General features: G+C 42.5%; 1 protein-coding gene across 3 annotated transcripts in view; it reads left to right on the plus strand.

Moving 5' to 3' along the window:
- Positions 1–13326, plus strand: part of LOC118507200 (autophagy protein 5) — a 62255-nt gene that overhangs the window by 19540 nt on the left and 29389 nt on the right. For 2 of the 3 annotated variants that reach the window (XM_036045279.1, XM_036045280.1), the window contains exon 7: positions 428–1389. The exons of the other annotated variant lie outside the window; for it this stretch is intronic. In XM_036045279.1, the coding sequence (XP_035901172.1) occupies positions 428–540 (113 nt within the window). In that variant the 3' untranslated portion in view covers positions 541–1389. Of the gene's footprint in view, positions 1–427; positions 1390–13326 lie in introns of those variants that run through there. 3 annotated transcript variants of the gene reach the window in all.

Consider the following 13326-nt stretch of genomic DNA (forward strand, 5'->3'; position numbering starts at 1 on the left):
AAAAAACTTATCATATCTTGTTTCACCCCCCCCCCCCCCCCCCCTTTCATTCCCATTCTAAAGATAACCCACAATCTCGGCACCATGTTTACTCATCTAAAAGAGGAGTCGAAGAATTTTTACATTGTCACAAACCGGTTACGGTTACCATATTCGGAACATACTTAGATCGTTTGATTGTACGTTTTTTTGTTCCCCCGTTCTGTCTCCTTCCACGAGAAGCAGAGATCCTAATTGGAAAAGATATCGTGCTTATGTTGTGTGTCCCAGGTCTAGGGCCTCCAGAAGGGATAATGGGGAAAGGGTAGGGTGGGAGCTCCCTGATGTTGGAGCTTGTTGTTGCCTTTTCAGATCATCTCAACACACACACACAGACACCACATGCCGATGCCGCGCTCATTATTCCACCTCTCGTTCTCATCCACAGTCGAGGCAAGAACCCATGGCGTTACCGTCCCGGAATCGACTCCACTCCAGTGGCTTTCGGAACACCTCAGCTATCCGGACAACTTTCTGCATCTCTGTCTGTCGTACGCCTAATGGCCGGCGTAAAGCATTAAAAACAGATACCAAAAGTCCCTGATCATCATGCTCGTCGTCGCCATCGTTCTACCCATACCCGGAGCGTTTCTTACCCCCCCTTACGCAGTCTCTACTCTCTCCCCGTCGTCCTTGTTTCTTCTTGGGTTGCCTGGCGCCTTTGCACCGGTGGCTTCAGCGCGTACCGCAAGACCCGGAATGATCGTGTTCATCACGGGAGGGTTCACGCTCTCCGGGGTTCGAATGATGGCGTCATATTCATTCCCACGCGTTCGTTGCGCCGATCGCCAGACACTATGGAACCGTTCCACCAAAACCATTTCAAAGCCCCAACAGTCGGATGAACACGCCTTGCGCGCCGTGTGAGTGAGCAAAAGTCCGTCACATGGGTGAGATAAGATGCCGGGGCTCATCACTCACCGCGCCGTATCTCACCGCCGGGATCGCGGTCTCGGTCGCCATTTGGAGCCGCCATCGCCTTTTGCTTGCTTGACATTTATGTCTAATTATACGATTATCGTTTCTCTTTTTCGCGCCACGCTTCCTCCGCAATGCAGCCGTCGGCACAGCCCTGTCCTAGCAAAAGCCAGCCGCCAGAGTGTGCAAGGCAAGTGAAGCACCATTAATGTTGTCATAATAAGAAGGTAAAATATATGCATTGCGGCTAGTTACCTTTATTCCATCGTGTCTCTTTGATTTGGTGGGTTTGCTGCGTTTTGTATGGTTTTATTTGATGCGTTTTTCTCTACTCTTACGTTTCTTTAAAGCCGCTTCGTATGCGGTGGCGGTGGAAAGAAAGTGAAGTTTTTTAAGATGCCTGTTTGAAATATGACCGCTCGTTTAAAGCAAGCAATTAAGTATTGTTTCGTAATGCCATGATGACAGCAGTGACTTTGATTAGTTTAAGACAGTCCGCCCGAATCGTAGTGCTACTTCTTCAAATTCTTTAAATCACCTAAGGTAAGGGGTAGCACATTAAGACCACCCGTAAGCAGCGTTTTGCGAAGCATTGAACATGAGCAATTTGCATTTATGTTTTGCAGTAGGGTGATAATTTTCGCAGCTTCTGGAATTTCCCGATCGATCTAGCGTGGCGGATGGGCACGCTTTCAACTGTGCGCCATAAACGTGTCATGAGTTTGTTGACCTCCTTTCAATGGACATGTTTGCTTTATTAATGTTTTATTAGTGCATATGTTTTATGTTTTATTTGCAATCAAGTGTTCCGGTGAGTGGCCGTAGTGGGGATGATTTTCTTTCTTTTTTTGGATTTTGAGTTTCATAAAATAGAACTACATAAATTGTTCTTTAAGTTTATGTGTATCACATAACCTTCAGTTTGGTGGCACAACTAAAATAGTAAATATTTTAAGGATAATTCTTCTCATAAGTGCTTTCATATTCCCTATTTTACTTAAACGATAACTTTTAGGGGATTGCCAATGTAATTTATGTCTTCAAGGACCAATCAAGGATTTTCTCGTTTTGAAATGATTGTACTGCTCCGGGACTCTTTCAGTCTGGGAATAAACAGTAATGATCATTATAATAAGACCATAACCATTTTATATTGAATTTTCGAACTACTGCTTTTGATATTTCTAATTAGTATAGCAGGGGCATTAGAAAGCAGGGGCGGCCCGATAGTAGAGGCGACACGGAAGGACCGGGATTCCAAATCCCATCCGGATCGTTCCGCCGCAGTGAGTACTGAATACGTGTTATTATTAAGTCTAGTAAGCCAGAAATGGCAGGCATGACCCAAGAGGTCATTAAGCCAAAGAAGAAGAAGATATCGAAAGTTGTTTTTTTTTTGTATTCGTTCAAAACACTTGAGTAATGTAAAAGATCTACATAAATAATACTTTTTTTATATCACACTTGCATTGTGTTAATGTTTAAGAATATATAATATTGAAATATTATGAATAGTCATTTTATTGTATAATATGTATTCGCCATATTTGCATGAATGTCAGAGGTAACAAAACGCTAAGCAGAATCTATATTTTTAATTGATCCAATTATTGGATCGTTTTGTCAAAATCTTCACTAAATTTTATAAATTTTGTCCATTAGTTTCATTCGTTGAAAATGAACATTTCATTTCAACGAAATAGAAAAATTAAATAAAAAACATCCAACATTAGATAGTCTTATTCTATTGTCCGTCACTGTATATCGGTGGTCAAGACTCAGCCTAGCTATTGCGATGAATAGTGTAGAATTGGTCCAGCACAAATTTAGTCTTATTAGATGCCACTCAATTATTATTTTTGTAAAAATATTCCTTATTATCCCCTATTTTAATCAGTCGGTGATGTACTACGGGATTGTTTTGATTCTTTGGCATTAGAATCCTGAGAGCTCTCGATCTGTCATTTTTTGTTTTGCTTCTTTGACTCAATTTTACCCGTAGTTATTCAGTCTATCCTGTGTTAAGGTTTTGGCTAAAAATATAATTAAACAAATAAAAGAATCAATAGTTCCTATTTATATGACTGTCCTCCAAAATGGATCAATTGTTTTAATTTACGTTTTATTTTTTAAATGTATCTTGATGTAGTTTATGGTCACCTGTTTATATTTCGTTCTGAGAAAATCTTTACCTCATTTACGTAGTTAAATTCACTTTAAATATTCTTTAGGTTAGTCGGTCTACGCATGACTTCAATTTCGGAGTGCAAATATAATTTTTAAGTATCATTTCAAATTCGTAAATGACTTTGAACGTCCACCTGACAATCAACTGACAAAACTATCCATAAATTGTACCCTTAACACAACCAGCAACACCTTCCCCAAAAGCGCACCCTAATGAAAATGCCACAGCTGGCATCCATGAAGACAAACATATTTAGCCGGATCGGAACAATTATTGCGTTTTATTACCCAGCCCAGCGTCACCACACTCCACGCTTACACTTTACGAGCTGCCAAAGTTGATGATTAGATTATAGCGAACCGTCGCCGGTGAACGCCATCGCCATCTCGGTACGGTACGGTGACTTATCCAGCGCGGTCCGAATACAATTAGCATAATAGACCCCTGTGCGCAGTGCGCTTCAACCCAAACCATTCCCAAAACCCCAACATGGCCCGAAGGCATGCGGCGTGTGCGCATTATTAACGATCGTATGTTGTCCACCGCGGTCGCTCCACACACACCCCAAGGTAAGTGATCTGCGGTCGTCCTATTCCTTTCCCGTAGTCGGTTAGACTAGTCGGCGAGCAAAACAACAACATGAAACCTCTGGAATGTTGCTGACTCCGGCGTGTTTACCGGATGAATCGGTTGCCCTTAATCGGCTCCCGGGTCCTCGCGCATTATTTTATGTGCATATATACCAACTTTTTTCCGCATCTTCTCTCCTGATTTCGGTGCACGCATGTGTGTATTAGGCAGCTACGCTGTCGGTACCGTTTTCGGAGTCCTTCTCCCCCCAGGGGGAAGGAGGGACCTGGACAACTCCTTCGGGACCGGGAAAATGGACCGGAATTCAGCGGGATGCTAGACCTTGTTAGGAAGGGTTCCTGCTGATGTTTTCGATTCCCCGCTTGGGGAACGTTGGACGTGCGTTGAGTGACATGAATGACATTCTTTTTTCAGCACCACGGAGTCCAGATCAGAACGGGAAGCACAGCAGGATCCGTCTCCACATCAGCTATCAGTGGCTGACGTTTGCTCCAAACACCACCCACCACTTGTCTGACACTTTGTTGAAGTACCAGCCCGTAGGTACTGCTGGGTTTAAAAATGTTTACCCCAATACGATCGCAATTAATGTCGCTCGGGCAAACATAAAGCATGTCTGCCGGTGGTGTGATGGAACAGTGCTTGGACAGTTTTTAAAATACGGCACTAGAGACACGGTCTCTTAATCTTCGTCCAGCGGAGGCCGTTAAAACATTATCGTTTGCACATACCCGTGCCGAACGGAAGGCATCTTTATGGATCGTAAAAATATTAAACTTTATTGAAACGTACCGCGAGGTTATCGAAATCGTAAATTACAGCGTGCCTCGAGACACGCAACCGAAGCAACAAAAGCAAACGCAGATTCATCATCCACTGGCTAATTTACGTACGCTCTCGGTTACGGTTGCGGACTGTGTGCATGAAAAATGGCACAGAAAATGATTACCCAAATTGACCTTTTGGATTAATGTGTTTTTTTTACGTTTTTATTCCTTCTTTATCGTTATGAAAAATGTTTGGAAATGATTATTCATTTTGCATATAAACGTATAAATGACCTCTCGGTAATTCTGGTTTTTGGAATTAAATTAATACTTCTGATGTTCTGAAAATTGTAATTGTAATTAATGTATGTTTTACTAAAAAAATGAGTTGGTAGATGATAATAAAACCCAGATTTTATGGATTGAAAATCGATAAGAAAGTCGATCAAAATCGCTCTAGTATTCTTCTACATCATCTATTTTTTGGGCAAATTTGAACAAGTTGTTCGGAAGCCAGGTCTAGGCCATACCTTAGCAAGACGTTACCTAGAATGATGCAAGTACTCATAAAATACAAGGAGCCTTTAGATCCCTGGAGTTTCTTCAGAAGTAAGAGAATTTTCCCTAAAAATTGAAGAAGATCCTGGATACTTCGGACTTCATTAGACAGAAGCCCTAACAGAGGGCGTCCATATCTCACCAACAGACATATTTTCTGAAAGAGCGGCTGTAGGTTTGATGAAGAAAAATATCTTTGAAGATGATGTGGGCGTCGTCGTAACCATCATGGAGATATATGAAACACTTGATTCCGACGATAGGTTGAAGACTTAACTCTACCATACACGTAATACCCCCCATGAAGGAACCTACACGTTCCGAACACCGATTGTAAACCCTCACACCATACTTTAAAAGTGTGATCTTCTGTGTGGTATTTTCATTGAAGTCATGTGATGTAGGACTGCAGATGAGTTGGGTGTGACTTCCGCATGTGGCCACCGGGAAGTATCACTCGAGGAGCTATTTGGTAGTTCTCGGTAGGACGTGGGACGTAGAAGATTCATCGATCAAAGACGAATGTTTTTTCAAAGACCACCAACTGTGAACTTAGAAAATCTAGAGCATCGAATTTTGTATAATAAAAATTTAATATTTAAAAAAGGAATTCAAAGAGGCAAAAGCAAGATCGCAGATAAATTTAGTCAAGGAAGCTAGAGATAACAGACCGAACCCTCCAATGTTAAAAAGAGCTCATTTTAAGCAGGGTAAACAATCTCAATATTCTATTGAACTGTCTAATGCCCAGCAGGACTGGGTCATAGACAGCCATAGTCCTTGATTAGCCTCCAGCTAATCAATTTAGGCCTCTGGATTAGCCTCCAGAGCTCCAGCGATCCAGAGCGGAAAGAAGCCTTAAGTGTTGCCTAAAGAACTATCAAGAATTGATGGGAATACAGCCTGACAAATTGCTTTGTAGGTTGAAAATCCTGAAGCATTTATGTTTGTTTGGTTTAAAACACTAGATTTTTTAAAGTATATTTAAGATAAGTTTGACCCGGTCGAACCTATCCATAAGATTTTGGCTGGGAACACCATCAGTATCAACAAAGAAGCCTGTTGCCATTTAATCGCGCTAGTATTACATATCAGAAAGAGTTGGCTAAATAAAGTTTTTTTTTTATAGATAAAACTAATTAAAAATATATAACCTGTAGGATTCGAAAGAAATGGATACAATAATTTATGAAACTATTCTTACTTTAATTATGTTTAGCAGGTTTAATATCTTAATTTTTTTATTATTCGATAGGCCGTATTCCAACTTAAAATTTTATTTTAGAATGAACAAATTTAAAAGGTGAATATTTTGGAACAATTTTGTATAGCTTGAAACTTAACTTAATAATTGCAAAAAAAAAATTTAGTAGTTTAATTAGTTTGGTACAATTTTTTTGGTACATTAAAATTAGTACAAGTCCAGTCAACGGCCAGCCTGCCATTCACTAGCAGACAATTCATCGCTGGAGATTATAGACATTCAAATTTTTAATTATAATATAAAGTTTTGTGTTTTCTGCATAAGGTTTATACATAAAAAAATAGACAAAAAATCACATTGTGCATACCTCGCCTTTAAATTATCACTCAAGCGATCACGAGCATAAGATCAGTTTATCTTTTAAGCGATCATAGATCTCGACACATCTGCATAAACATTACATACTGCATGGGCAGGAAACTTTGTGTGCGGCTTGTGCCTACGCATAAGAACCCATCCTCGCCTTTTATTAATAACCATTGAGACGGGAACTCCTCAATAGCAGCATTTCAGCACAGACAGGAAGCGCAATGTTGTCGTGTGCTTTAGTCGCTTTGATCGATTTCCCTCTACTTTACGGCTTTTGTTTTCGCATATCAAAGCAGATTGATTCGCTCAGTAAGGAGCAAGAACAACATATCTCCCACATCAAATGTCTCATGCTAACCACAACAATCGTTCAAGCCACTCTTAGTACTTCAAAGGTATGGAGAAATGAATAACCTGATTGAATAACTAACGGTTAGTATTTATCTCAATTGTCTCAATTTATTGGGCGGTCCGGTGGCCGAGGCGATAACGGCGCCGGTCTTCACACGGCAGGGCGGGGGTTCAAATCCCATCCAGACCGCCTCCCCGTACGCAGGGCTGACTACTTTGCTACGGGTAAAATTAAGTCACAGAAAGCCAGAAATGGCAGGTCGAGACCTCTCGAGGTTGTAGTGCCAAGGCAGAAGAAGAGAGAGTATTTATCTCAAAGAAACACTGCACCTTACAGCATAGACTTACACTTGGAATGGACATTACTAGGTCTGGTCGATCCATCACATCATGAAAGCTGCTTCAACAACCAAAACACAAACATAAACACCCGTTTTGAAGATCACAACGAAACCGAAAGATCTCTTCAAAATTGAATCAAAACGAAGATCGATTGATCCTGCTAGAACCGAGATGATAGTGATCATCCCGTTCTAGCGATTCTTAAAAAAAAACTTCCGGGTGACGAACCACGGCAGCAGTAGTGACGCGCTCGCACCCGAACGACGCTACTCTCATATTTTTAGTTTGAAAATAAACCCACATGTCACCCCGGCGGTTCGCTGCATCGGCTGGCCACATCAAACGCGCTGCGCGTGATGGAAGACGCAAATTCGGTACGTTGTACCACCGGCAGTTCAATTTCCTGACCACACGTGTTGGACTGCCTCCGCACCACCGCAAGCCGGTATCCGCGATTTGTGATCCAGCGTGTGTGGGACCGCCGTCCGTCTTCTTGGTGGTCCATCTGCTGCCATCTAGATGGACGCTGGTGGAGATTGCGCATTATTGGCGCGTGAAGCAGCACTTGGTACTGCGTTCGAGATGTTCTAATAATATCTGATGCGTGTAATTTTCCCTTGTAAACACTTGCCGCAATTGAAGGTGCCCCCACGCAGCGTCCCACCATGTTTCCCGCATCCCTTGCGGTGTTTCTTCGATGAAGTTGAGGCATCGAAGAGGATCGCATCTTCGAATTCGGAAACAAAAATTAGCTTGAGCATTAATTCAAGCCCCAAAAATGATCACCAAACAACTTCGTTTAGCAACTCTCAAACTACAGAGAACCTGGTCCCTCGATAAAGCGACATCTATTAGCGCATTTTTTTTTTTCAAAATAAATAAACCATTAAAATCCTCAATACCGGATCGAACTCCCGGCCCGAAATGTACAGTAGCGTGCGGACACATTGTGTGTCCCACCTTATGCTCGCGGAGGTCTCTTAGAGTCGGTTCCGGGGTTCGGGGGGGGGGGGGGGGGTGTAGACCTCTTGAGGGTGGTTTAACCGGTTCTGGACACTTCTCCAATTCTTGCGTGCCGGGAAGAGCGAAACCCCCAGACAGACACGAGGAACCGGGCCGAGGCAAGACACAAGACGACGTGATGAATTTGAGATAAGAAGTATCGAGATAAAATTCAGATGATAAACGGCAAGTAAAGAAACTCCCTCCGCGACCCACAAGGGCGAAAAAAGGACAGCGTAATCGTGAGATAGCAAACGCGCGCGTGTGTGTGTGTGTGACAGGGCAGCACACAGAGCGCAGTGAAAATAACACGTAGCGTCAAAAAGTCTGGCCCGTTGGAACGCCCCGCAACATGGATTCGCGTGGTATGGGTGGATGGGAGTTGGGAGAGCTCTCCCTACATCACTCCCCTCCCTTTCCACGTCCCCCCTGCCAACCCTCCTCTTCCATCAGCTTGTTGGAGTGGAGCAGCATACGCGACCAAAAGCGCGCCCGTTTTAAAACGATCGCTGCTGCTACGGCTGCCGATGCTTCGGCGGGGCGGATATGTGGATATGTACGTGGCTGTTTCTGTTTGTGTGTGCGTATGTGTGTTGATTTGTTTCCCCCCATGGTTCGCCGCAAACCCAACCCGGTGAAGAGCGCGATGCGATGCTAGACGGGCTGGCACCACGACGACGCTACGCAATATCGCGCATTAGCCGGGGCCCTTCTTTTTTTTTGTTTTTTGTTCGCCAAATCGGGAACTCGGGCAAATGCACTTTTACGATTTCCTGTGCAGTAGAATGTTTTTCTCTCCTTCTCCCTTCCACCACCACCACACACACACACACACTCCTTTCCTTCAAATCGCGCAGCATGATCGCATAAACGATCGATCGCGCAGCATAAGATCGCTTCTTCTTGGCCGGCTTTTATGCGATCATTGATCCCGACCCAAAGAGAGTGGCGAAAACATTAAATATCATGCACTCGGTGGGGAATTTTGTCTGGTTTGTGGATTCAACCTACGCCCATTTTAACCTAGAACGTTGCTTGATAGAACGCTCTCTTCAACACCGGGAAGCTAAATATTGTCTCCGTGACCGCTTTGATGATCCGTTTTTCTCTTCGGTGGTATGGTACGCCCTTTGTTTTTGCACATCAAAGTGTACGATACGCCCAAGCTGTAACTGGAACAACATGGAACATCAAATGAACGTCTTTTATGCTAACGACAACAATCCGGCCATCCACTCTCATCGACATCTGTCGATAGCAATAGACTCGTAAAATATGTCTAGCCGTTAGGATAACATTGACTGCAGCGACGAGTACAGCACTACTTCAAACGTCTTCAGGCGATAGAACACCGGCGAAGCTAAAGGGCATTGTCCTCGGCAGGTCTAGCACTTTCTAATCGTTGTCTGACGTATTTTTAACCTGGAACAAGATAAGTGTTGTAGGGTTAGTCTATTGAACTTCCTACGAAATTTTAATAATTAAAAAGAGTAGCTCAGTAAAGTGAAGCATTTTTTTATGGAAATCAAAAGTTGCTTCTTATTACTAACTTTCAATTGGTTTCACTCAGATAGGTCAATAGGACAATTTTCCCATGATTTCTATTAACTTCACGTAACCTTTTTTTGTTAAGGTAAAGAGTTATAAAGTTAAATATTTTGAACTCTCCTACTAGAAATTTTGAAGTTTTTTTCCATGTGTTTGTTGTGCATATTATAATGAAAATCTTTTCACTGTAAAAAGCTAATTATTTTATAGAAATCTCACATTATCGATTTTTGTATTCTTAAGTGTATAAAACACTCAATGTTTTCTTTTCCATTTTTCCATGGCAAATTATTTTCAAAACTTAAATATTTTAAATAAAATCCTCTTCCTATGCTTGTCTTACAATCCTTCTTACTAATTTTATGTTCATGAATTTTGAGAGTAATATTTTATTTAATAATTATTTCGTAAAGTGGCCCGATGGTACAGGCGACAGCGGCGTCGGTCTTCATACGGCAGGACTGGAGTTCAAATCCTATCCGGACCGCCTCGCACGTAGTGAGAGCTGGATAGTCAGTGGTATCATAAAATCTAGTTAGCTAGAAATGGCAGGCACGACCTTTGAAAAAAAGTATAAAAAATCCCATCGGACCGTCATAATTAATAAATAAATTAAAGTATAGAAAAATCTGTTAATTAACCTTTCATAACCTGAATGTTTAGAAATAGAAACATCTGATGACTACATGCATTTTTAATATAATTGTATCAACTTCAAATATTGAGGATCATTTTTAGATTTTTTTTTATCAATTCCCAAACAATTTCTGCTTGATCGAAATGCGATTATCCATTGCAACTCGCATCGAATGGAAAAATATGGTGACAGAGGCCCATTTATTTTGCGTCGTGTCACTGCAATTACACCACCTGACTTGATACTGATATTCGTGTCCATGATGATTGATGGCTCATTACGCACAAAATCTGACCAGTGCGAATCGTTGTCGTTTTAGGTGGCATTTATCGTTTAACCGTTTCTTTAGAAATGAGAGCGAAAACGGTGGGCGATTTGCCCAATCAAGCATCAGTTGGTAAAATATCAATACTAATCATTAGAGCAAACAAAACTTCATGTCGGTTGAAGGAAATTTATTGTTTTAAGAGGTCTATATCTATAATAGAGGCCTACTCGGCTGTCTTCACACGGCAAGGCCAACAATCAAATCTTCCATATGGACCGTTCCCTGCTTTAGTGAGGAGTGACTATTCAACTAAGCGGTATCAATAAGTTTTGTAATCCAGAAATGATAAGCAAGACCCAGAGGTCGTTAGACTAAGTAAGAAGAAGAGATATTTATAATAAAGATCACCTTTAGTTTCTTTAGATTCTAGTTATCAAAACTAGTCACATTTGGCCAGCATGGCCTAGCAAGTGGTTAAGTCTTGAAGAAGAGAACAGGTCAGCTTCTAAGCTATACTCTTCGTTTTATGATAACCTGCAACAATCTTAGAGTTTCAGGTGCCTCAGTGTTTAAATGCTGAGAAGAGAGGTGAGAACTCTGACAGTCTGCAAAGGCTATATGAACTACTTGGAGGACAGTAGAAGATAATAAATACATGAGAAAACCCTTCACATTTGGGACGAGATTCAACTCTTCAATCGTCAGAGGCTTAGACAGCTATCAGAGCTCCGAAAATCCTAATGGCAAAAGGATTATCTTACATACAGTTCAAATTATGCATGCTGAAAGATGATTTTGGATATTCTCTCGACCGAAGGTCCTCTTCAGGAAGAACTGGGTATGTATTAAAAATATTCTACTTAAATGGATATAGTTCAATCATAATTCAAGCCACTCTTGTTACATTTTAGAAGCTCACGATCACTCATGAGGTTGAAATCACTACTACGGCGCTTTGAAGACCGACAGTACATCAAGTTAATGAATTACCCTAAGAGAGGTGTAAATTAACCATGAAGCACCGGTGTACGAAACAATAGCACGCCTGATCCTGACAAGCGGATCGTTTGGGATCTGATAGATCTCCAAAAGACCATGTCCCGGATCATAACATTGGTCCTACTTTATCCCGCTGCTTTGACCGTAACTATGTTTTGCCCCGTTTGCTGCAAGGATTACAGCAAAGTTCACAGATTTACCGAGGATCGTCTTTCAGATCATTGCACAAACCGGTTGGTCCACCATCCCTGCAACAATAATCCAATCCGGCCAATTCTTGGGACCCGAAAAAAAAAAGCAGGATCACGCTCGGCCAAGTGCATTCATGCACGAAACCTGCTACCTCGCAGCGCACATAAGCAACAAATGAACCATGGTGCATTACTTAGGCCAGGCCAGAGGGTTTCTGTAGTTTTCCACGCCGGTTGCAAACACCGTCCCTTCCCTTACCTAACGGAGAACCGCTCTGGCGTGCCAAGGAGCCATTCACCGGCGACAATGGCTACTGGACAAACAATGCGACCGGAGAATGAGGCTGAGAACGGTAAGCTGAGAGCACCAAAAAACCGATCACTTTAACCTCTGGAACTCCATCGAAGCGTTGCGCGAAGAAGCGTAGGAAGCCCGCTCGGGAACCAACTTTGGCCAACGCCAGTAACAAATGCCCTCACACCGCTGTGGGCGCTACTCCTTCTGTGCTTCTTTTTAATCAGATTATTATGGTGGTGATTTTCCGAGTCCTGCTCTTCTGCACACCCACGGAAGAGGGCCGGGGCGTCGGAGCTATGGCGCACGGCCCATGCTTTTCTTGCCGCTGGTAGCACAACATTATGCTGCGAGCATTACCCGGTGCTCGTCTCCGACACCACCCGTCCCGTCCCCTTCCTGGGCCACGTCTTTTGCGACACACAAAAGAACTTTCCGAGGCGATGGTAAAACGAATGGCCGACCAAAAGTAGCGACCGAAGAAATCCATCCAGAAAAGTTTTTTACTTGTATTTCGACTTTTGTATTTCCGTTGTGCATCCCCGAGCCCTTCTGCTGGCTGGCGTTTTTTTTTTTTTTGTTGGTGCTGTCAACTTACCGATCCCTTCCCCAAGGCCTCCTTCCTCCTCTTCCACCTTTGCGGGCGTGTTTCGAGAAGAAAAGATAAAGTTAAGGTTAGTGCGCACGTTGCCTTTCGTTTCATGCTGCATCGTTTTTTTTTGCTCGGCGATGGTTAGCTTCCTTGGAAATTTGGAAGCCCTCAAATGAGGCGAAGATTTTCGGGTTCCCTCCCACATCCGCTCGCTTGGCGTATAATGCTCCGTTTCGCTACGAAGTTGTGTGTGTGTGTTGTGTGTTTCATCTTCAAGAATCTCTCTTCTGCGCTGTTTGGTTGAATTGATTTTATGTTTTTTTCGTTGTCTTTTGTCATCTTGTTGTTTTTTCTTCTTCCACAGGGGCTCGGTGTTTAACGCTCTTTTTGACTTTTTAAGTCCGTTGTGAATTGTGATCGCCAAAACGCCTTCTGTCACGAAGAATTCATAACGAAGGTGGATGTTT

This window comes from Anopheles stephensi, chromosome 2 (genome assembly GCF_013141755.1).
Source record: "Anopheles stephensi strain Indian chromosome 2, UCI_ANSTEP_V1.0, whole genome shotgun sequence".
NCBI lineage: Eukaryota > Metazoa > Arthropoda > Insecta > Diptera > Culicidae > Anopheles > Anopheles stephensi.